Consider the following 24,193-nt stretch of genomic DNA (forward strand, 5'->3'; position numbering starts at 1 on the left):
TAGAGGAAGCAAGATGAGAATTCCTCACTGCAAAGAGGAACCAAACCATATGGCTAAACATAGATAAGAATTATGGGTCAATTTAAGATGTAAGAGATAGTTAATAATACTCCTGAGCTAATTAGGTCAAACAGTTTATAATTAATATAAGCCTCTGTATGTTTCTTTGGGACTGAACAACTGTGGGACAGGGCAGGACAGAAACTTCCTTCTACATAAAAGTTCTCCTCTTAGTCCCATGGTTTAGCTACCTGGATAGAGCCGGCACCTTAACTTTACATGTCTACAAATTGATCTCACTGAACTTTGTCCTTGAGCTTGATGTCCTCCATCACTTTACCACCAGGGCACAAGCCAGAAACTTACAAGTCTTATTTATCCTTCCTCAGACTCACACCCAGGCAATCAGTCTTAAATGTAACTCCAAAGGAGCTTCCTCCTCCTCTTTCTTCTACTTCTACTGTGAGTTCCTTAGCTGGGGAATCCCATTTCTTGACAGCACAGCTGTAAAAGCATCTTCCCTGGACAGAATGCATCCGGCACAGCCGTTTCCCAAGGCGGAGAGGTCTACCACGGCAAGGCTCTGCTTGAAGCCTTCCAGATGCATTGCAGGTATGAAATGAAGGCCACACAAGTTTGGCAAATTCCTGTGTGTTCTGACTCCATTTCTTCAAACCTGAACACTTAGTTGTTTCGTTAGACTAAGGTGCAGAGAAGACCTCTTTAGAGTCTCTACACCTTAGCACGTGATTTTTCTCTGCAGGTTGTGGTCTGTCTACACCCCAACACCACAGCATGACCAGGAGCCTTGATGAAAAAGTAGATACCTGGACTTCAAGAAAGAGCCACCAAATCAGTAACCATATTTTAGCTAGATCGCTAGATGATTCTGGTACGTGTGAAATGTTTAGGACTGCCTAGAGCATTCTTTTCTCTTACTGTGCCTGTCTTACTGACTCCTGATAAAACAGTTCACTCTCTTCATGTCAAAATTAATGTAACTTGTCTTTACTATCTTGAAATATTATAGATAACATAGGTACCTATAGTCATACTTTAAACTTTCTTATAGTAAGGACAGGCAGTAGTGGCACACGCATTTAATCCCAGCACTTGGGAGGCAGAGGGAGGTGGATATCTGCAAGTTCAAGGCCAGCATGGTCTACAAGAACTAGTGTGTGTTCCAGAACATCTAGGTTTGTTACACAGAGAAACCTTATCTTGAAAAACCAAAGCAAACAAACAAACAAAACACTTTCCTGTAGTGATTTAACTTCTTTGAGTAAATGGGCAAAACCATAGACTAAGAAGATGGCTCGGTAGATCATTTGATTGCTGCACAAATTTGAAGACCTGAATTGATCCCTGGCACCATGTAATAGCCAGATATGGTGGTGATGTGTTCATGGAATCCCAGTGCTGAGAAGGCAGCCATAGGAGGATACCTTGGGTTTGTTGGCCAGTCAGTCTGGCTGAATCGCTGAGCGTCAGGTGCAGTAAAAGACCCAGTTTCAAAGAATAAGGTGAAATGATTGAAGAACAAAACCTATGCCCCTATGCTTACCTTTGGTCTCTGCATACATGAGGACATGGACACACACACAAACACACACACACACATGGGCATGGGGAGAAAAAGGGCAAAGGGCAAGCAGCATATTAAACAAAATTTCCTTGTGCACCATTATACTAAGACATAGCACAACCAAGGCATTCTGGCACAGGACTGTAACCTAGGCATTCTAAAAGTCGAAGCAGGGATATTGAACATTCTAGGCTAGTCAAGGCCACAGAGTGAGTTCTGAACAAGCTAGTGCTGTGTAGGGCATTTGTTTCAGAAAAAAACAAAACAGGGAGGGGGAAAAAAACCAACAGAATATAAGAAAACGAAGTAAAGACATGTTTCCTGGGAGCACCAAGGGTTGCTGGCTACAAATAGAGACCCATTCAGATGTACTATGTGGGGGACATAGATCCTAAAAAGTGACAGTTATGGGAATTTTCAGGATGACAAACAACTCGTGGCAAGGATCCAAAGACGTCAGGACAGAATATTCTTTTTATTCACACACACACACACACACACACACACACACACACACACACAATCATTTTCCTAGAAAAAGGCGTGTTTTCTAAAGGTGTGTTTGCAGGCCCTGCGTTCATACATGACATGGGTAGGTGTTAGGTAATGAAAATTATAACCAGATACTCACCTACGTCAATGACTGGCCTACATTTGCATATTGTGCTATATTTGGGACATGGATTAAAACAAAGAACATTTATCATCTTTAGCCTTCATCCACTGGATGATAGACTCGTTCTCCTGTAAGTGGTCATAGTAAAGTCCCCTAGAATGTCCAAACTGTCCAAAGGGTACCGTTCTGTCTTGACTGATACTGTGCAGCTCCCTGAAAACCTCAAGTTACGCAGCCATCTGGGTCCTGGCTCTGCCCTGACTCTTCCTCTCCTGCTTGCTATCAGTGCCCCACCTCACCCAGGGCTCTGTCCAGTCCTTTGGAAAGCACAGGGCCCTGAAGAGCAGGAAAGTCTCCTCATTGTCTTATCAACCCCAAGCCATCACCCAATCTGAATGAGTAAATGATGATTAAGATTGTCAAGCAAGTGCTAAAAAGGAAACACAAACTAAACACCAGAAATCAGAACAACCCTGAGAGTAGATTGAAGATATTGTCACCCCTCCCCACCAAGGGAGCCCCTCTAATAGATCTATTATATGTAAAGACACTATGATTAAAAAGGACATTGAATGATCTTTCCCCCTATTCGTATAGCCTTATATATTTCTCTACAGTCTTTAGCCTTTTATTCAATGAATTCAGTACCAATTGTGTGCCAGGCACTAAGCTATACTTTCTCTGACAGATTCACAATGCATCATGAGCACCAGCTAAGTACGAAATGTGGTATATTTAAATGTGACATTATGCCTTCCTGGTGGTGCCACTGGGAAGGAGTGATTAATTCTGACTAGGGCACTGGTGACAGCAGGAGGGGGGGGGCTGCCTAGGATGGGATCCGTACCGTCCATCCGTCCATCCATAATGATGCGAATGTTCCTCGAGGATCTCATGAAAGGGCACCGGGAGGAAATACATGATTTACTCACTTCGCCTCCCAGTGCCTCTCAAAACATAATGGAAGGCCAGCATCACACAGAGGTTTACTGTTCTGGCCTAATCTACTGGCCCTTTCCTGAGTGACTCTGAGCCCTTCTGCAAACCCGAGATCAACTGTTAAAATTGACTTTGCCTGACAGGACAGCACAATCGTTGCTCTTTTCTCAAACAGACATTTTAAAATATTATCTCTCTCTCTCTCTCTCTCTCTCTCTCTCTCTCTCTCTCTTTCTCTCTCTTTCTTTCTACCATTAATGTATTGAATTTGGTGTTTGAGCCCGGAGGAAGTTGACCATCGAAACACACTTCTTAGCTCAAATCATCAATAAAGTAGGCTTTGAATATATTTGTGCTTTTAGGGTAAACTGTGAGGAGGACAGTAAAAAGAAACCGAAGCTGAAATCCACTGAACATCTCCAATATTTAAGAGCCTCTGTGAGGAGTCGGGCGGAATTCCTGGTCTCAGAGTGCTCTGCTAGGAGGTAAGGCACACAGCAAACGACTGTCAGAAAAATGAACGTACAGGAAAATAAGTAACGGGATTTCGATCTCTATTTATGGTGAGCTTCTGAATTTTCCTTAGATTGATTGGAGTTTAAGAAAGTGTAATGTATTAAGGACGCCAGTCAGGAAGTTTTGTTCTAGTTTTGCTCTCCCCCTCCCGCAGTGAATACCGTCTTTCAGGCACGGAGGATTCAAGGTCAGGGAATGCTGTGACCTTCCGAACCTAGCACAAAGGTGGCTTTTTTCCACCGTCCTTTCTCTCCACTGGTTTTATGAGCCGGTGCCAGCTGAGTCTAGATGATGCGAGCTTTACACTTGAATGAAACACTCCCTGCCCTCGGTTCTGGGAGCCCCACTCGGCTGCCTCCATCTGCTGCCTCCGATAAATGCTCATATTTTAAATATATTACAATCAGCATACGCCCAGTGTGGCTTTGCGGGCTCCGTGCTGCAAACAGCCCACAGAGAAGGGTGGGGGCCCTATGCCACAGACAACCCCGCTGTCTTAGCTGCTGCGTGCTTACAAAGAATTGCAGAGGAAAGAAGATGGCTCTCAGGGAGGAGAGATGAGAGACAGGGAAGTGGGAGAAAATTTAAATTGTCGGGAGGAGCTTCTGGCAAACTTCCTGCTATGTCTGACTGGTACAACAGGCTAGTAGGATTCCCGTAGGGCTCGGAAGATCTCCGAGATCTGAAGAAGGTGAACGCATCAGGAGTGTGCTCATGATGGAAGGAAGTGAAATTGCTTCTCTTTTCTCTAGTCAGCATAACCACCAACTGCTTTTGGGAAAGACAGTTAAGACTGTGGGCAAGGTCTTTCTAAAGAGCAGGGCGTTACCTTCTCACGGTCTTGAGATCACCCACTATTAGAGCTAGAAGAGGGATAGGGGAACATCCAGCCTAATTCCTTTATCTTAGAGGCATCTTAAATTCTCATGACTCAAACTGATTTCTAGGAGCCCTTCCCCCGATTGTCGTTTCCTTGTTTGGCTCCGTCCAGCAGAGCTGACTCTACCTTTGCTTGAGGCCAAACACCCCAAAACTACATTTACCTCGTGAGTTCCTCTTCTGCTCCACATTTGGTCCTATAGCAAATGCTATCTACTGGTTCTCCTTTCAGCAGGCAGGACTTGGCCCCTGCCTATTTTCTATCTTCTCTGCTACAGCTGCAGTCATATATTTTATCTTATTTTTTTAAAAAGTGTTTCATACCCAAGTGCATTTAAACACCCACAGAAGATACAGCCTACTGAGCCCAGTGAGTGTCTCCTATACACACACACACACACACACACACACACGCACACGCATACGCACACGCACACGCACACACACACGCACACATAGGTTTAGGCCTGACCTTAGGCTTATCCCTGAAGAAAACTGACTCCCCCTCCCTCAGCAGTCATTGGCTACCTGTATTTCTTCCTTTAGTGCACAGGACACAGAAGCCTTTGTGTTTGCACACGTGCACGTGGAAACCTGGCATGTCCGGCACACAGGGTTCCTTCCAGGGAAAGAATGCAGACCTGTTTTCTGCCCAGAGGTCTAGAGCTGACATGCCGTCTGGACTGGTGACCTTTGTGTAAACCTCCTCCAGACCCTAATTATAAAAATTTGTTTTTCTCTTTCAATCTGTAGAGCCCATCTTTATGGAAGGGGTCCCAGGGAGTTTGCAAAGATTCTCGATGTAGTCATGTCTTATCCGGATTTAGATTACTTTGTTCCTCAAGGAGATTTATGTATGTTTTGTTGCGCACACGGGATTGAGTTAATTATCACAAACTTTATTTTCACCAGATTGGGGTGTGTTTCAAAGTGCCTAAAATAAACCACTCAGAGTTGAACTCTGGGAGTTTGAACCAATACTGGCTACTGAGTTGTGATGTGCCAAATGCCTTCTTGCCTCCTGCAGCTCATCTCTCTGCTGCCCATGAAGGTTTCAGAGATAACATGCCACATACACCATGCAGGCGTGCAGACTTGTGAACTTTCCCCCCAGCTGTGCTGGTATATTAACTGATATAGTCTTAAGCAGGTGTTATGTGGCAACTACGTTGTTGAGAGCTCGTGGGCGCAGCATTCCGGTCATGTCCAGAAGACACTGTCTCGCGGCATTGTCCGAGTCCTCTGACTTCTGCAATCTTTGCATCATCTTTTCCTGGGATTTTCTGAGTCTTAGGTGTAGGGATTGTATTGCAGATGAACCAGTTGGGCTGGGCTTGGGCACCCCAGGGTCATTCTGACCAGTTGTAGCTCTCTGTAATAGCCCCAATCGGCTGCCAAAAGACGTTTTTTTTTTTTTTTAATGAAGGGTAAGAGCTGCACTTACATATAGATAGAAGGATAAGTATTTAGAAGGCAGTTAAATATTAGCTTAGAAAACAGCAACTGAGGTTCTCCTTTAGGGTCTACAACCTCTCCAGTCATGGGTTCCTGGCTAGGCTTACAGTGCCGAGCCTGAGTTCCCGCTTACTGAATTAGCTTTAAGTCCAACGAGACATCAGTTGGTTCCACAGGGTAAGCGCCACTACGGAGCTGTTGGTGGTGTGTTGCTGGACTTGTCACTATAGTGGGCTTAGGATTTATTGCCGCATAGGACTCTGCACTCTTTTCTCCTCCAGCAGTTGTCATGACAGCTTCCAACGCTAGGAGAGTTAGTCCTCCAGGAGGAGACTTCCGGGTCAGCGCTAGTTTAAACTCTCCAACTCTGTGACTGTCACCTTAGCACCAGGCTTTGGGAGGCAGCCAAGGGCAATGGCAATAGGCTCCACCTTTGTGGGCCTCTTGCCCCCCCCCACCAACAATTTGAAGAACAATATCTCTTGCCTGGCATTGGAATTTTTGTTAAATAATCCACTGCTCCTGAGGGCATATCATCTCATTGCATAGGTAACTCCATTTATCTATCTGTATACACAAATAATACATGTGTCTATATATATACTATATATGTATTTTAAGTAATCTTATAAAATAATAAGTCTTTCCTTTGGACCATTGCAATGGCACAGAAGTCAGTAATTTCAAATATAATAGCTGCCTATTTGGTGACTGATGTTTCACTGGTCCATGGCCACACTCATTAGCTGACTTTATCAGTGCAGCAACAGATGATTCAGTACACTGAAGAGACCTCCTAACTCTGTATTCACCACCTGTCTCTCTACTGAGTTTTCCAACGTGTGCAATAGTCATCTATTGTTTTTGAACAGTGTCTCATGTAGCCCAGGATAGCCTCAAACTTACTGTATAGCTGAGGCTATCCCCTGATCTTCCTGTATCGACCACTTAAGCATGGGAATTACAAGCATGAGCCACCATTCCAGGCTTCTAGCTGTATTGTAAGTTGGGAGATGACCATTATTGACCTCAAAACCCCTCATCAAGGTAAAAGGTAAAGTCCAAGTCTAGGAAGGCATTACCCCCTGATCTACTCTGCTCACTTTCCTTCTCTCTTATCTAGCTGATCTGTCATTCTGACCCCCATTGACCCAAGCCTAGACTTCCTCAAATAAACCAGGTGTGTCCCTGAGGCAGAGCCTTGCATTTTCTGCCCTGTTTGCCTTAATGAACGTCTGGAAGCGTCACGAAGGCATATTTTTGTCTAATTTGTTTCTCTCACACACCCACAGGACCTGAGCATGACAGATGAGCAAAGCCTCGGAGGCCATGATGCACCATGCCAGGTGGCACTGCTCCACATCCCAGCAAAGGTTCTGTAAATGGTCTTGCTCCAAAAGCTGGCAACAGCAGGCATACGCAGCCTATAATTCTGTGATGGCGTCCGATGTCCACATTCACACTCGCCTCCTTCACCTTCCTTCATTCCTTGTAACCAGTCTCCCGTGCCATGCTTTGAGTCTCCAGCTCTATTTTTCTACAGTGCATTGAAACTTACTCTATATGCTTCTACTCGTCGCTATTAAAACCTGTCTCCTTAGTTTCTATTACCTAAAGACCCTAGCACATTCTCTTCTAAGCTGATAAACTCATTAGAGGCCAAATATTAATGAATAATAATGTCTCTTACCGCCTGGAAAATAATTTGCATTTAAACAACTTTTAGTGCCTGCGTGCAAAGGGGTAAGTGATGGGAGAATTTTCAGTAGGCCCTAGGTCTGGCCCAGCTAGGGTAGCCACAGAAAGGTCCCTGGAGAAACATCAAACCACAGCCCATCCTTAGCTATTCACCCTGTCTCGGCAAGGTGAGCCTAGCCATGTATATTCCTCAGAGCGTGAATGCCACGGCTAGGCAGGGAGTCAATTAGTGGTGCTGGGAACATCTTAACTTGCATAGAAATAAGCCTGTCGTTTGTGATGTATGCATGCACTTACATATAGTACTATCGATTCCTCCCATTCGAGCGTTGATAGCTTTTCATTTAGCTTTCAATCCTGCTGGCACCAAACACTTGTTGGGAGAGGCAAAGGAAACTGTATAGGCATAGGTTTAGTCCAAAAAAAAAGACTAATTGGGTAGCGGGTCAGATATTGGAACACAAATGGTAAGCAGATCTCCCCAGCACTGTCAGACAAGAGAGACTTCTGAACAAAAGAGGAAGAGCGATTTATGTTCACACAAGCACAGTGTATTATTTCATCTCTAGGGGACCAATACTGACATGTGACCTGTCTAGAACTCTTCCAAACGTTGCAAGACAGAGCAAGTTAGGCGATTTGGCCTGGTTTCTCAGAAGGAGCTCCAGGTGCTCTGGCCCCCACGATTGTTGGAAATGAGCACGTTTCCTTTCCAGTTAGAGTAGAGCACAATTTTCTTCTGTTCTCATGCACACAACACCACACAGGCTTCTGAGTTTGCTACCGGGTAGACTGGGTATTGATCTTCAGGAGATCCTGGGATTTCTTTATTCCATTCTCTGGACAAGGGTGCTGCCCATAGAAGCTTTCCAAATTGTATCAAAATGTCAACTTCTAAGTGGAAACTTAGGAGACAGGAGTGCAGATTTCAGACACTTAGTTTCTTGACGAACACATAAAAAGATACTTGTAACTACAGAAAACCCTGTCTCCCAGTCCCTGAATCGAGACTGACTAAAGAGAGAGAGAGAGATCAGGGATTCTTCATGCTATATGGAAGCGCATGTTGGTTTCTGCAGGCCCAGACATGTGATCAGCTCCTTCAACTGGATGCTGGAGACCCTGCTGTCCATAAGAGGCCTCATTGGTGGCCTACCGAGTTCGGGGGGAAAAAAAAAAAGCTGACATCTATAGCCTGCAGTGAAGCAGGATGCTTAAAAGAAATTTCACACTAGCTCAGAATTGAATATAATAGAGGTTTATTTATTTAGGGGGTAGATGCACAGATCACAATGCTCTGCTAGAACAGGGAACAGCAACCAAATACAGCAGCCGGACAAATGCTCTACATCAGCATATATAGTATATGCGGCCCCACCCAACTTAAAGGCTACTGGCTGCAGGAAGTACACAGCACCACAGAAAGTAGGAAATACTCAGAAGACTAGGAGAGCTCAGGGTCTGTACTTCCCCTTCCCACCACAACAGAACTTTCCCACTGAAACAAAGGGCAGAGAGAAGCCAGAACATTTGAAGACTTCATATCCCTCTAAAGGCAAGTTATCTGCATTTGTGGGTTCTACATTCAGCCAGAGGACGTCACAGGTTTGTATGTAGAATCCCTAGGAAGACTCACAAAAACTGAAACCGCTGGGCCCTCCAAGACGTCTCACTTAGGCGGATGGGCACAGCACAGGAATGGCATTTCTTGCAAACTCTCAGGGCTGCTGTTGATGTAGGTGCCACCCTGGGGCACCACACTCTCAGGTCACCTGGTGCATCCAGCTGGCTTCCTGTACCGCCGTGGTGCAGGAAGCTGTGATGGCTGGAGAGAGGGGAACAGTTCAACTCCTGCAGGAGCAGCTGGCATGTGGGACCGTCAAGCCCATGTTTCATTCAATACAGATAAAAAAAAAAAAAAGGTTAAAGAGACATGTAGCCACCAACCTTTCTCCGAATCCCAGATATGTAGGAGTCTCCTCTGGAAGTATGGACCTAGTTCATCCACTTTGCTTTCACAGTGGCTTCCTGACAAGCCTGTGTGTCCTGGCCCACAGCCACCGGCCCAGACTTAGAAAGGGGCTCAATCGATTGGTAGAGTTACCCAAGAGAACTAACAGGTGAGTGATCTTTGTGAGGTGCTGTTTTTTGATAGTTTTTGCACAAGAAAGCACAGCAGGGTAGGAGGGACACATCCAGAAAGCCTTGATATAAACAGGAAAGGGAGTCCTATCCTGACTTTCCTGGCTGCTGATGGTGAAACATTCAGCAAAAACTGGAGATAGGACTATCACTCTGAAATGTCATCTACGAAGAACACTTGTGCATGCCTGCGATCCTCATGAGCTCTTAAGTTTGAATTCTTGGCCCCAAATTAGTGGAACTGTTTGGGAAAGAATAGGAGATGTGGATTTTATTGGAGGAGGCGTGTCACTGGGGGCGGGCTTTGAGGTTTCAGTAGCCCATGCCACCCCCAGTTAATCACCTCCCACCTGCCTCCTCCAGTTCTCAGATCAGACTTAAGCACCCAGTTACTGTTCCAGAGCAATGCCTACCTGCATGCTGTCATGGCCCTCACCATAATGGCCATGGATTAGCCCCCTGAAACTGTAAGCTCCTGACAAACTCCTTCTATTATAAGTTGCCTTGGTCACTGTCTTAGTTAGTGTTTCTAATGCTGTGAAGAGACACCATGACCATGGCAGCTCCTATAAAGGGAAACTTTTGATTGTGGTGACTAGCTGACAGTTTAGAGGTTTAGTCCATTATCTTCATGGTGGAAGGCAAGGCAGCAGGCAGGCAGAAAGGTGCTGGAGAAGGAGCTGAGAGTTCTTACATCTTGACTCACAGGCACGAGGAACTGGCCTGTCTTACTGGCCATTGCTTGAGCATATATGAGACCTCAAAGCCCACCTCCACAGTGACACACTTCCTTCAACAAGACTACACACCTCCTTCAACAAGGTCACAGGCCCTAACAGTGCCACTGTCTTTGGGGGTCATTTTCTTACAAACCACCACATGGTATCTCTTCTCAGGAATAGGAAAGTAACTAAGACAACATCCATGCTGCTTGCACTGGAGAACTTGACCCTCAGCTGTCTTTAAAGTCAGTGTCTTTTCTATCTTCGCCTTAGAAGAGGAGCATTAGGAAACTACACAGTTGCCATGGTTTGGCTTATTTGAGAATGTTTGTATGTAAAAAGAAGGAAGCAGGGAATTTTATTCATCTGGGGATATCTCTGAAGAGCAGGACTGTGGTTGAACACTGCACGAGACATCTGCCAGGAAAGATGACATGTTTATTTATATTCTTGTGCTTCCTCAGCAGGTCAGCTGGGGTTCCATCTTCTGTTTCATCCTCACTCCGGGACACAGCCTGAGGGAGCAGCAATCCTCAGAGTCTTGCTGATCGCCGTGGCGGAGGCACATTGCATGCTAGGGACCAAAAGCTTCTGTTCGGAAATAACACGGTTTGCTAGCTATGACTAGCTACTGTGCAAATCCCTGTTCACCTAGAATCTTAGACTATGGCTTTAATTTGGGAATGGGTCTTTTGCAGTTGTATATGGTTAAGGGTTTTGAGGAGATAGCGAACTTAGAGTGAACCTAAAACCAGTGATTTGTCACCTGATGTGAGGAAGAGAGAAGATATGGAGACAAAGGGCATGCGCAGGCAGGGGCAGAGACTGGAGTGATGCAGTTTGAGTCAGGGAAAGCCAGGACCCTCTGTCAGGGGCTAGGAAGACTCATGGGAGGGTTTCTCTCCAGGCCTTAGGAGGATGAGGGCCCAGTCAACACCTAACTCTGAATATCTGGCTTCCAGAAGTGGACACAATGATCTCTGGCTGTAAACCTCTCATGTATGGTAATTTGTTTTGTCAGCCATAGGAACCAGCACCCCTGCCAAAGTGAGTCTGTGTCACCGCCAGTTCCCAAAGAGTGGTTGCGGGGTTGGTCCTGCCGGACTGATTGATGGCTAACTTTAAGCCCTTTCTCTCTACCCCTCTAGCCCATGCCCTGGGCCAACAAAGATAACCTTGATGAAATTCACCTGCACCAACAACCCCTTTACTTCTGGGTTCTGTTTAAGACTTGCCAGTAATGGGAGCTGGGGACAGAGAAAGAGGTCAGAGTCTTTCTTACAACCCTTTCTCTGCAAAGCCAGGCTGGCTCTGTTTGCTGTGAAGGTCGTGGCTCCAGCCGCACATGCCCTACCCATAGTTTCTACATTTTCTCAGGTGTCTAATGACTGCATCCCTGCATGGCGAGGGTGCAGCAACTGGTGCCTACCGAGGTGGCTTGCCTGTCTTCTTGGTGTTCTGTGACTCCTCCCACAGCCTTGTCAACAGTCCCGTTATTCATATCTTAGTAATTTCATTGAAGCATGCCATCTGTTTTCTTCTGGGACACAGAAAACACAGGAATGACGTCCGTCAGAGGTGACTGCGCATCTCCAGTGGACAGTGACAACCTTGCTGAGAAGCGGCACCACTGAAGCAGAAGAGGTAAAAACAGAGTGGCAGGTGGATGGATCCCCTGGATTTCACTCCTCGACTGGGCAGGATCTCAGCTCTGGGACAGGATTCAAAGGCTGCCTGTGCCACTTACTAGTTGTGATAGGAAACTCTCAGAACCTCGCTTTCTGTTCCTGGACAGTAGGTATGACTATGCTCTTCTGGGAAGAATGTTGTGAGAATTAATATGGGACATATATGAACAAGAACCTACCTATAATGAACAGAATAATGTTCCCCCAAAGACTTCTAAACCCAGATCCCCAGGAGTATATGAATGTGTTATCTGGTAAAGGAAAAGAGACTGTGTGGATGAGGCGGTGCTTACAGATCTTACAAAAGGAGGATTATCCTAGATTTACCAAGTAGGCTCCATCCAATCATTTGAGGACTTAAGAGGAAAAGGAAAAAAGTAGGCTTAGAAATTAAAGACATGGGAAGAAGAGGAGAGACCGAGGCAATATGAGACCCCAAGGAATCAGTGTGCAGTGTGAGTTCTGAGATGTTTAGAGATGGAAGAACTCCAGGCTGCAGTAGACAAGGCAGCAGGGACCCTGATCCTACACAGGCTGTAGCCTGTCTGCCACCTCGGTGAAGTTGGAAACAGATTATTCTTTGGAGCCTCCAGAAGGGACAGCAGCCCAGTCAGGGCCTTGATTTCAGCCTTGTGAGATTCAAGCAGTGAGACCAGCTGAGTCCCTTGGATTTCTGTTCCATGGAACTTCCAGATAATGTGCGATTTTAACCCTTTACATTCATACATTCATTACTCTTTGCTACAGCAGTAAGGGACAAATAAATATTTTTGCATACATCAGCTACATGTATGTTATCCAACCTCAAAGTGTACAGTTAGATACCAAAGGGCTTCTAGACTCCAAACACCACCAGTTTTCAAAGACTTGTGTGCTCTTTGATTTTAAAGTCTACTTGGAAGGGGACTCTCTTGGGTGCTTTTATACTTCTACAACTATGGGTTCCCTGCGTGAATAGAAGCAGCAGCAGGAAGAGCAGAGGCAGGAACAAGAATCACAATACGAGGGAAAATCAAGCATCTGCTAGTGTCTGTCATACAGAGGGAAGTGCACAGAAGATCAGATCACCACCTCTGTGGCAGGAGAGACCTCTCTCGATTCTTTGGCCCTGTGTCGAAGCAGTTTCTGCTCCTCCTAGTTCTGCTTTTGAAAAGAGACTGGCATGCAAGTCGAGCAAGTGGGCATCAGCTGGAGACCAAAAACCAACAAAAAGGAAGAGAAAGGGCTCTGGAACCAGGACACTTCACTTCCCCTGCACTTGGATATCAGAACTCCATATGTACTGTCCTTCAGACATTAGCAAGGACACCAGAAATCCACCAAGTTTTCAGATCTCCAGCTTTGTACTGCGAGTTACATCATTGACTTCCCTTTGGGATGAATCATGCTACGAGCTTCATGATTCTTAGCTTGCAGAAGGTCTATTATGGGGCTTCCCAGCATCTACAATCACACAGTCAAATCCCTCCAATAAATTCCCCCATCTATCTGACCATCTATCCGTCCATCATCCCAGACAGCTATTTTTCTATCTACTTATCTATGCACCTACCTACACACACACACACACACACACACACACACACACACACACACACACACATATTAGACTCTATGTATTCACAGTTCTGCATTCACACATTCAAGCAACGTTGTGCGGAAAATATTCATAAAAAATATTGTGATTTTTCAAATAGGTACAGATTTTTTTCTCATTACTTTTCTAACAAATACAGGATAACATCAATTTATATGTTATATACAGAGTATTTGCATGTTATATGTTACATGTATTTACATCATTTGTGTTGAGAAACCTGTTGCTGAGCAATCAAGGGGGCTGGATGTCTTAGCAGTCCCCATCTGGCACTGAAAGCCTGGAGGATTCCTGGAGAGCTTCAGGTCTTTAATCCATGTCAGAAGGTCAAAGGTATGAGGTTCTGATGCAGTGAAGGAGGGCAGTAGTAGTAACAGTAGATGCATTCACCAGCAAGGAGCAAAAGCAGGTAGGCAAAGCACCGTTGTTTTTCCTGTGACCTCTCTGTAACTGGGCTGTAGTCCAAAGATGCTATCCACTCTACAGGAGGGTCCTCCCTCCCTAATTAGTCCTTCTGAAAAATACCCTCACAGATCTGCCCAGAGGTGTGTTTTTAGCTGATTCCAGATCCAGTTCAGATGAATCATCATAAGTGGTATATTTTCATATAATTCATACACATTCTCCATTTTTGGCTACCCTGTCCCTGTGATGTGAGCGATTCTAATAAAACTCTTTTTGGAATATATTTATTTTGTTGGTTCTGCTCCTTTAGAGAACCTTGGTACATCATTTTATATAAAGGACCCAAGAATTCATAATTTCTAAAATCCTGTAACCAATATTCCACAAACTCCAAGTAAGAAGTATACGACAGTCTATCAGGTCTGCCTTTCTGCATTGCCCTAGCTCATACAGAGATACAAAGTTACCCAGGATAAACTCCTCCGAGGTAATGTGGTGGAAGAAGAGACACACTTAGAGAAATAAATATTAATTGACAAGGTGAACCAGAAGTCAGGGGACAAGTAATTGAATCTGTAAAGAAACCGTGAGTTAGGCCAAAGACCGTATTGGGTTAAGAAAGACTTCTTGAAGGTAAGGTTTAATCTCAGCCTTGAAGGTTGGTTTGGAATCCATTGAGTGAGGAGAGAAGAGAACATGAGAAGAACATGTGAGCAGAGGGAGCAGCCTGAATGGTGCACAGGAACGAGAAAGTACAAGAGTGATCCAGTGTTGCTAACATAAATAAATGCCTGATCATAGAGAAGATGTGAGCTGGGATGACATTGGCCAGGGTGTTAAAAATATAGTCCCCCTCTGCAAAGACCAGACGGGCTGTGAAGAAAGCTCAGTCACTAAAGTGCTTGTGAACATGAGGACCCAAGTTCAATCCCCAGAATCATCATGTGATATCTAATGTTGGTTGTCAACTTGACTGCATCTGGAATCACCTGAAACTCAAGCAGCTGGGAAGGCCCTCGGGGATTTTCTTGACTGCTAATGGTGTTAGAACCCACTCTTTCAGGATCCCAATACAGACAGAAGACCAGCATCCCTCTAGGACACCCCTGGGACTCCAGCACCATGCCGACACTGATGCCACATCCAATCTACTGGTCTAAACAACTACTAGCAGTTTGGCCTTTCTAGTGGGAGATTGTCATTGTTGGAATGCATGGATCATAGTTTATAAGCCCCCTTAATAAGTCATAATACATACACACAATACAGTCAACACACACGGACTTGGGAGGGCTTTGCAAACGTCATAGCTGGCAATGAAACCATGTGTGTGAGGCAAGAAGGACATCTTGTTCAGTAGGATTCAGTAGCCAGTGTTGGTTCAAACTTTGAGAGTCTGACACTGGGCAGTTTGTTTTAGACGTATTTAAGTATGGTACAATCCTGAAAAAAAAAAGTTTCCTGGTACACAATTCCATGTGCATAATGGGGCATAATTACATTAAAACTCTTTTCAAAAACATGCCACTTATTCCATAAAGATGGGTTCTATAGATAGGCTACATGTGTTATCTAGAGGATCCGGGGGAGGATCTAGTGTGGTTTCAGCCATACAGATAAGGCAGAGGTCACTTAGGCTATTAGCCACCTCCGGGCCCTACAGATAGCACACGGGCATAGTGATGTTTTATTTATATCTTAATAAATAAGGCTTGTTTGAAGATCAGAAGGTAAAAATAAGTCACTAGGAGCCAGGAAGTGGTGTCACACACTTTTAATCCCAGGATTTGGGAGACAGAGGCAGATGGATCTCTGTGAGTTCAAGGTCACCCTGGGTTACACAAGACCAATGCAGAAACAAATCCAGGTGATGGTGGCTAAAACCTTTAATTCCAGTACTACAGAGTCACACCTTTAATACCAGCACTAAAGGGGAATTTAAAACGGAAGGAGACAGAGGCTCTGGCCTCTGTCTGCTGTCGCCCAGCCTTGGTAGAGGTAAGACTTTTCCAGTGGCTTGGTTATTTTACTTTTCTGTTCTTCAGCTTGAACCCCGATATCTGTCTTTGGGTTTTTATTATTCGTGCTGCACAGGGGTCACCTAGGCTACTGGCCAACTCCATTCTCAATCTTCTGGGTGGAAAACAGATTATAGATTCCTTTGGAATGACAACCCTGCTTGTTTAACATTCTAGATTTTTCTAGCGATTATCTGTGAGCTCAAGGATCTTTCTATGGTATCTTCTAATCCTCACACTGAGGAGAAAGAGACGATTCCTGGAGTTCACTGATCAGTCAGTCTGACCAACATAGCAAATTCCAGGCCAGACATGTTAAAAAATATAGCAGTCTTCATTTGAAAAATAATCAGAATGTCTGGGAAGATGTGTGAGCTATAAACTTTTTTTTTTCTAAATAGTTTCTGAGAAATGACACCCGAGGCTATTTTATGATCTCCACACAAAGGCACAGACATGTGCCCTTGCACCCATACATGCATGAACATGCATCACCCACACATACATAAATAATCAGCAGCTTCAAGAACACAGTCAAGAACTGCAAAAATCTGATAAAACGACACTCATGAGCCAGATGCAGGAACTCAGTGATGCTAAGAAGGTCTGATGTCAGATAGGTTTTAAGCTTAGTGCAAGAATTGGTGCACAGATGTTTATGAACACCGCTTCATATTTTCAATGACCGTTCCTTGAGCAGTAATTGTGTCGGGCAATGAGACTGGCGGTGTGAATGACCCAAAGGCTCTCTCATTTTGTCTAGGAATGAGTTTGCACTAATCAAAAAGACAGCCACATAAACAGATCATTTCAGTGGTAACAACATGGAAACTAAGCGATGGCCATTTGACTTAGATGGCCTTCTCTTGGGCTTTGGTCTTCTGTGAGATTGTAGTAGGTCCGTTTGGGAAGAAAATCGCATCTTGCCTTACCAAAAGCACAGACCATGTCTTGCTAGGCACTCAAGAGTGGTCAGCTGGATTTCAGGGGAACCTGAAATATAGCTGTGTCTCTCTTGCCACTGTGTGCCTCACCTAAATGTAGCAAGAAATTTGTTACATGAAAGGCAACAAAAAGTATATGAATGTATCAATTTAAGATTTTACACAGGGTGGGGGCAGATGTAATACTGGGAGAAAAAGGAAGGGAGATGTGAGGTTAAGACAGGTGAGAGAAGAGGAACTAGTCATGAATTGGGAAAGAAGGCTGTGACTTTCCCACTGGCCTTGGGGTAGCTGGATTTCTGATCATAGCCCTTTCTCTGACCTTATAACCATGCTCCACATTCCTTGTTTACAAGGTCAGAAGTGATCTGTTGTGCACACAATGGGAAAAGCACATGTCTGGAATTTAAAAGAAAGTGCAGGGAAAGGGTCCAGGTTGGCTCTACAGAGAGCATCAACAAGTGTAACTATAGGACACCTGCCCATTGTGCCTCTTTTCCTGTTTCTTCATCTAAACTGGACATGGCAACACCCTTTCCATGGCGTGTGTGAAGACTCCTTTAGTTAGTATAGTCAGTGTGGGCTACCCATCTTCAAAATTTCTAATGTATACCATTCTTCTGTCCCATGCAGAGCTCAGAGTCTGGACAAATGCTTGGATTCATTGAAAGAGAACTCTCAAGGACTTTAGGTTCTGGAGTTGGAGTTTAAAGCTATTTCAGAGAGAAGCTATCAAATCTGAGCAAGCTGCTGTGGACTGTTTTTCTAGGATAGACCCCACCCCAACCGCAACACGTTTCATCTCAAATGCCTGAGGGGACAGTTATCGCCCAGATGGCTCTGATCCACCTGATTTGAGTTCATTCCAATTTCTGCACACACACACACAAAAAGACTTAAGCACAGGGCCCCAGTAGCTCCTAGCACAGCACCAGAACATCACCGGATCTCCACCTCTGCAGGTTGGGCACAGTCCTTCCCAGTTACTCTTCAGCTCTACCGGGTTAGTTGCTTCCAGGGACAGCTGACAGCCTTTTTTAGCCAAGCAGCTGCTCTCTGATACATAGTGTCCCTCATGCTCAAAGTCTGGTGGGTGAGGATTATTTTGTATCCCTATCAGCAGTGGGTAGACTAGAATCAACGGGTTCATTTGATAGCCTCAGGCTGTCCAGGCTGCCATTCAAATCATTAGCATCATAACTCTAACCCTCAAGTCACATCAACCCAGTTTATTATACACTTTTATATAATTTCCATTGCCTAGATCAGTGGAAAGATGGGGAGACTTTCTAGTTTTATGGAATTGCTAATGTGGAGAAAATCCTCTCTCTCTCTCTCTCTCTCTCTCTCTCTCACACACACACACACACACACACACACTCTTCTCTCTCTCCCACACACACGGAAAAGTTGTATATTAAAGGATGTTGAGTGCTATTCTTTGAGCATAACAGCCACCGTCTTCTTCAGAACAGCTGTGACTACTTGCGACTCTCGAGGTAGGGTCTACTGACAGTGGAAGTTCCCTCGTGGAAGGAGGATGTGAGGAGGGCCATTGAACTTTCCTTTGCGATTCCAGCTACCTCTCCTACACCTCTCAGCCAACTCTAAGTAGGTGCTAGAGTGCACAGCCTATCCGCAGGTAACAGAAGAATGAGGAAGGCATTCATGCTGCCCTAAAAATTTCAGGTGCGGTTGCTTTGAGATCTTCCGTGCTGCTGGACCGGAAGTAATCCCTTACTGAAAGCTCAACCAACCTTTTGGTTCAAGACCGAGTTTGGTAGAATCCTCCTTTGGTTTGCTGTTGGTACTCTATCCTAGGGTGTCTCCCTAGGGAAATATCATGAAATAAGAACACACACACTGTCACAGCATCAAAGACAGTGGCATTTTCTTTTTTAAATCCCGAATTGTATCACTGTCACACTGGATGGCTCGGACAGAAGATTTGAAGAAATGCAATAGGGTGATAGCCAATATCACCAGGGAGTGGGCAGACTGTGCACCTCTTATTACTTAGATAAAGGTAGATGTCAAAGAACTTTTGCTTCAGGATGAAGGGTGTGGCTTAGAGCTACATTTGCTTTTTATTCCATCGTTCAAGAATTGAGCCCAAACAGGAAAGAGGTCTAAACAAATTTGCGACATACTCCAGGTTCTCAATACCGTAGGCAGCGTCATGGATCCGTCTACTCACACTAGAGCCGGTCTGCCACAATCCCTGTGTCCGTGCCCCACCTCCACCCCACCCGCTGTGTTTTGCTCGTCACATTTTAAACTACTCATCACGCATGGAACTTGTTTGGCTAAGCCTGAATGGGGGCTGGAAACATTAGCCAACAAAGTAAAAAGAACGGACAAGGACTGCTTCCAGAACAAGTCAGGCCAGAGAGAGCCTAGGGCCAGGAAAAGGCAGAAGGAAGGAGCTCCTCGGGAGTCTGGCCCTGGTCACAGCCCCCGCCCCGGGGCTCCGGGGCTGCAGAAGAGGAGGCGGTGCCTTGGGAGGGAACGTAGTAAAAGCAGAAGCAGCGCCCACACCCGGAGAGGAGGAGGACTGGGGCTGGGCAGGCTCGGAGGTCCGGGTGAGCTGGCCGGCGAGAGGGGACAGCCGGGTTGCACAGGGGCGCGTGCCGTGAGTCCCGGAGAGAGCGTGTGCCCCACGCTCCGTCTTCCAGGCCGGCCCAGGACACGAAGCCGGAAGAGAGCTGCCGAGTGGAAGGGGGGCTGTGAGCAGGGAGGAAATCCAACTCGCCCAGCCCGGGAGCAGGCTAGGTCTCCGCCGGAGCCTGCCTAAAGCCTGGGTGTGAGCTTGGCGTCACGTCAACGAGCAGAGGCGGCCAGGCGGGGCGGAGTGCGCGTGCGCGGCTCGCTCGCTCGCGGGGCGTGGGAGCGGGCTCCGGGCAACGGACACGCGCGCGCGCGCACCCGGGCAGCCTGGGCGGCCGTTCCAGCCTGTCACTGCTGCGGCGCTGCTCGCTGGTCGTTCCCCTGAAGACAGCGGAGGCGGTGGCGGCTCCAGACACCTGCGGCGGCGACCCCCCGGCGACGGCGCGGAGATGTGGCCCTTGGTGGCGGCGCTGTTGCTGGGCTCCTGCTGCTGCGGTGAGTGGCTCGGGGATCCCGGCGGCTCTCGGACTGGTGCGCAGCACCCGGGCGCCCCCGCAAGAGTGTGGATTGCACCCCCGTCGGTCAGGCGGCGCCCCGGAGAAGAGCGGAGAGGAGAGAAGAGGAGAGGGTGGCAGGATGCGCGGGCCCTGCGCACCCCGAGCGCCCCCGTGGGAGGGCCCCGTGGGGCATCGGCGCCCCTGCCTGCCCCCCTTCCTCCGCTCTCCTTCCGTGGTCCCCTTTTCCCCCCGGGGAAAGCGGGCTGAAGCTTCTCACTCTCCAGTGCGCACACGTAGGAAAGACTAGGAACAACCGCAACTGTGCAAGCCTAAACTGCAAAGAAAGCGAGGGGGGGGGGGGCAGCTGCCAGGAACCCCCTCCTCTTGTACCCCTCTCCCTTCTCGGTGCTTCCACGCAGCATTTGGGGCTGAAGGTCTGAAGTGGGAGGGCCGGGGCCTCTTGTGATGAAGTGCGCATTTTGGTGAAGTCGATCAGAAAGGCTTTTGCCCTACCGCGTTAGCACCGGAGCAGAGGAGACGCGTTGAACCTAAGTTTCATTTCCCAACCAGCATTTTTCAAAGATTTTTTTTTTCTGGCTGCGTATTTTGGTGGCTGTTGTTTTGAATCCTAAAAACAAGCTTCCTGGAAACACTTTTCTCCTGACACCCCTGCCGCCACCACCCTCCCCCCCCCCCCGCCAGCACTTTATTCCTTATTATAGATTAAAGTTGTTTTTTTCACCCTCCTTTGGGGAAACTTTTTTTTCTTTTTTCTTTTCTTTTGAATTTACTCAGATGTTGCCAGTATTCTAAAGACAGTAATAACAAATCAAAACACACATGCAGCAGACTGGTCCTTAGATGCCAAAGATGCATCCTCCTCCCCATCTTCTGTAAAGTATTTTTGCTGTTTTTAAACGTGTATCTACCTTTTAAGCTGAGTGAAAAATAGGCTTTTTTTTTTTTTTTGACCATATACTGCCCGCCGAGCTTCGTATCCGTAGATTCCTCTGCGAACTTTTTTTTTTTTTTTTTTTGTAAAAATCAGAACAGGCTTGAAGCAAGGAAAACAGCAAATGTTAAATTTGACTTAGGGTGATGATAAATTAATTCAGCATTAAACTGATGGTTAACCTAGGTGTGCCATTCATAAAGGCCCGTGTCTGGGAACTGGATCCAAGATACCCTTATTCCCTGCTCATCACTTTCCCCTCCCCACGCGTCTTGCATGTTGTAGCTGATAATAATAAAGATCCATGTTATCTAAATTGCTAGTAGTAGGTGCTTTCCGATCTCAGTCATCTTTACTATCTTTGTTGCCATTGCTATCATTATAACAGTTTCCAAATACCTGTTGTATAATCAGAGAGCTTTCATAGTGAGCCAGGTATAAATTTGCAACAAAATGTTACTGATTCAGATGATGGAAGGTGAAGCTTGTTTGTCTGAAAAGTAAAAATATAAGCCATATACTGTGTTTTTTTAAAGCCCTATTTTCAAGTAGATTAAAAAAAACAAAACTGTTAGAACGGCAGGTTTGGTGATAGGAATTGTGTTAGGCCGATGTTGGCAACAGTTATGATCACATTATTTAACGCTCATTTTGTCCAATGTTAACACATCTGAATCTACAAGAAGTGGCAAAATTCAGAACTTGCACTGTTTTGATTGTATTTGCTATTAACTAGCAAACAAACAAAAAAAACAAAAACAAAACAGAAATCCAAACCCAGAATACAGGCATTAGTCTTTTGAGTTATTAGACATATGTAAATCAAGAAATGAATGTTTGTCAATGATAAATTGGACTTTTGTGTGTATATCGTATGTAGGTTGAAAAGAACACGTATGTAAACATGCTAACAGTCTGAGAACACAGGCAGTTATCAAGGACCCAAGAGAGTAGATTTAGAATCTAGAGTGAGTAGGAAAGTCGTGGATTTCTAACGCTCATTTGTGCTGGGGTGGATCTCATTTTCAGTTTCATTTATAATGAAGCGGGCAGCCAGGGGGCATGCCATTGTAATCCTCGCAGTTTCAGTGACCTCTGTGGTTAAAAGGGGAGTGTGCGGGGCTTTCTAACACCCCCTTCAGCCAATTAAAACCAAGTGCAGCCCTCTGTGATGGCTTACAAGATTTGGCATGAATGTCCCTACTCCTCCCCTGCACGTCCAATCACATTTCCTTTAAGAGCATAACAGTTTCCGGGTAATCACTAACTAGTAAATACAACCTTAAATAAATAATGTCAGCCGTATATATGAACCGATAATTTCTGTGATGGTTGAATGATTTTTCTTTGTTCCAAGTGACTTTTAAAAGTCAGGCTTGCACATGATTGAGTTAAAAATGTTTTATTATCTAAATATAACAGTCATGTAGCTGCTCAGGTAAAAATGTTTTCTTTTCTCTTGAAGAATATATTATTTTGAAGAGCAAGTTGGCATTTTAAAGGAGTAAGTGCCTCTGTACGCTCCCTGGTCTGTGGAGCTGCAGCAGCAGGCTAGAGCAGCAGGCTGTGCCTTGCATGCAGCGTCTACAATGGGACACTTCTCTTGTCACCTGAGTTTTGGCAGATAACTTCACTTCATTGATAAAGCTCTAGTAAAAGTTTGGAAGACCTTTTTCTAAAGGCAAAAAGAAGAGATACCTACCCCTCCATTGATACATGTTCCAAATACAAAAATCACCACAATTCATGTTTTTATTTCAGCAATGTTCTTTTTGTGCTACCATGTATGGAGGACCATTTTACCTGCCTTTGAGGTTTTTCCTGTCATAGAATTTTAGATAAAATACAAGATTCAACATTTTTGCAGCTTGTGTCTCAGTCTAATCTAATGCCTACTCGATGATAAAGTTGCTTTCACTTTGCATATGAGTGCAGTCACTCGTTGGGAAAACAACAAGGATGATATTGTAGATTCAGTTTTGCTAAAGTCACGGTAGTGCAAATGTGGTTCTTATTTCCCTAGACCAGTGGTTCTCAACCTTCCTAATGCTGCAGCCCTTCTTCATACTGCAGCTCTTCATACTGGGGTGATGACCCCCCCCAAACATAAGATTATTTTTGTTGCCACTTCAGAACTGTAATTTTGCTGCTGTTGGGTTGTGATGCAAACGTCTGATATGCAGGATATCTGATCCGTGCAGCCCCACAGAGGTCGCGACCCACCGGTTGAGAACAGCTGTCTTAGACACAGACTCCAGGTGTGGAGTTTCCCTCTTTGTGGTTACATGGAATTGAAATTTCAATGAGAGGCTCCACCCTTCTTTGGGTATTTCATTCCACACCCGTGGAGCATTGCATAAGATTTAGAGTCTGTTCAGTCAGATTGGGGGAAGGGGTAGGTTAAGAGAATTCATGGGCAAAAAAAAAATTTTTTTTTTTTTAGTTTTCTCACTTTTAGCAAGTGTGAGCTCATGCTGCACCCCACTACATTCTCCACCAGAGTCTTAAAGGCGTAGAGACACACTTCAAACTTGAGCGCATCTTACTCACTGTGTGGTTTATGGGAAGGAGAAAATGCTTATCTTTTAGTGGCACATGGTCCATTTCAGGTCATGATAAGGTCAGACTTCAGGATGTTACTGACTTCAAACTACCCCAACCCCTATAATTCTAGATCTCCTGGTTCTGTCCTTCTAAGGACTCTTAAAGCCAGCGAACGGGGCAGGGTCGCTTCGAGTCAGACTGAATTAAGCTGTGGACTCTGCACAGGACCCCTGCCCTTTATTTTAGCATCTACCAAGAAGAGCTTGGACTCTATCCTTCTCCTGCCCTGACTTAGTTTTAGTCTCAGACCCAGGTTGTTCCAGGCAGAGGCTGGTTCTAAGGGCAGAGCTGTAGGGTTCCATTCCGCCCACCCATGTCTTTCATCATGA

At 45.5% G+C, this 24,193-nt stretch overlaps 1 protein-coding gene across 6 annotated transcripts in view; it reads left to right on the plus strand.

Moving 5' to 3' along the window:
- The first annotated feature begins 19,784 nt into the window (after window positions 1–19,784).
- Cd47 (CD47 molecule) overlaps window positions 19,785–24,193 on the plus strand; it is a 57,680-nt gene continuing 53,271 nt past the window's right edge. For all 6 annotated transcript variants that reach the window (XM_050163427.1, XM_050163428.1, XM_050163429.1 and 3 more), the window contains exon 1: window positions 19,785–20,306. In XM_050163427.1, coding sequence (XP_050019384.1) covers window positions 20,261–20,306 — 46 coding nt within the window. In that variant the 5' untranslated portion in view covers window positions 19,785–20,260. The remainder of the gene's footprint in view (window positions 20,307–24,193) is intronic.

Source organism: Alexandromys fortis, unplaced genomic scaffold, assembly GCF_014885135.2.
Source record: "Alexandromys fortis isolate MF-2015 unplaced genomic scaffold, M_Fortis_MF-2015_v1.1 scaffold_131, whole genome shotgun sequence".
NCBI classification, from domain to species: domain Eukaryota; kingdom Metazoa; phylum Chordata; class Mammalia; order Rodentia; family Cricetidae; genus Alexandromys; species Alexandromys fortis.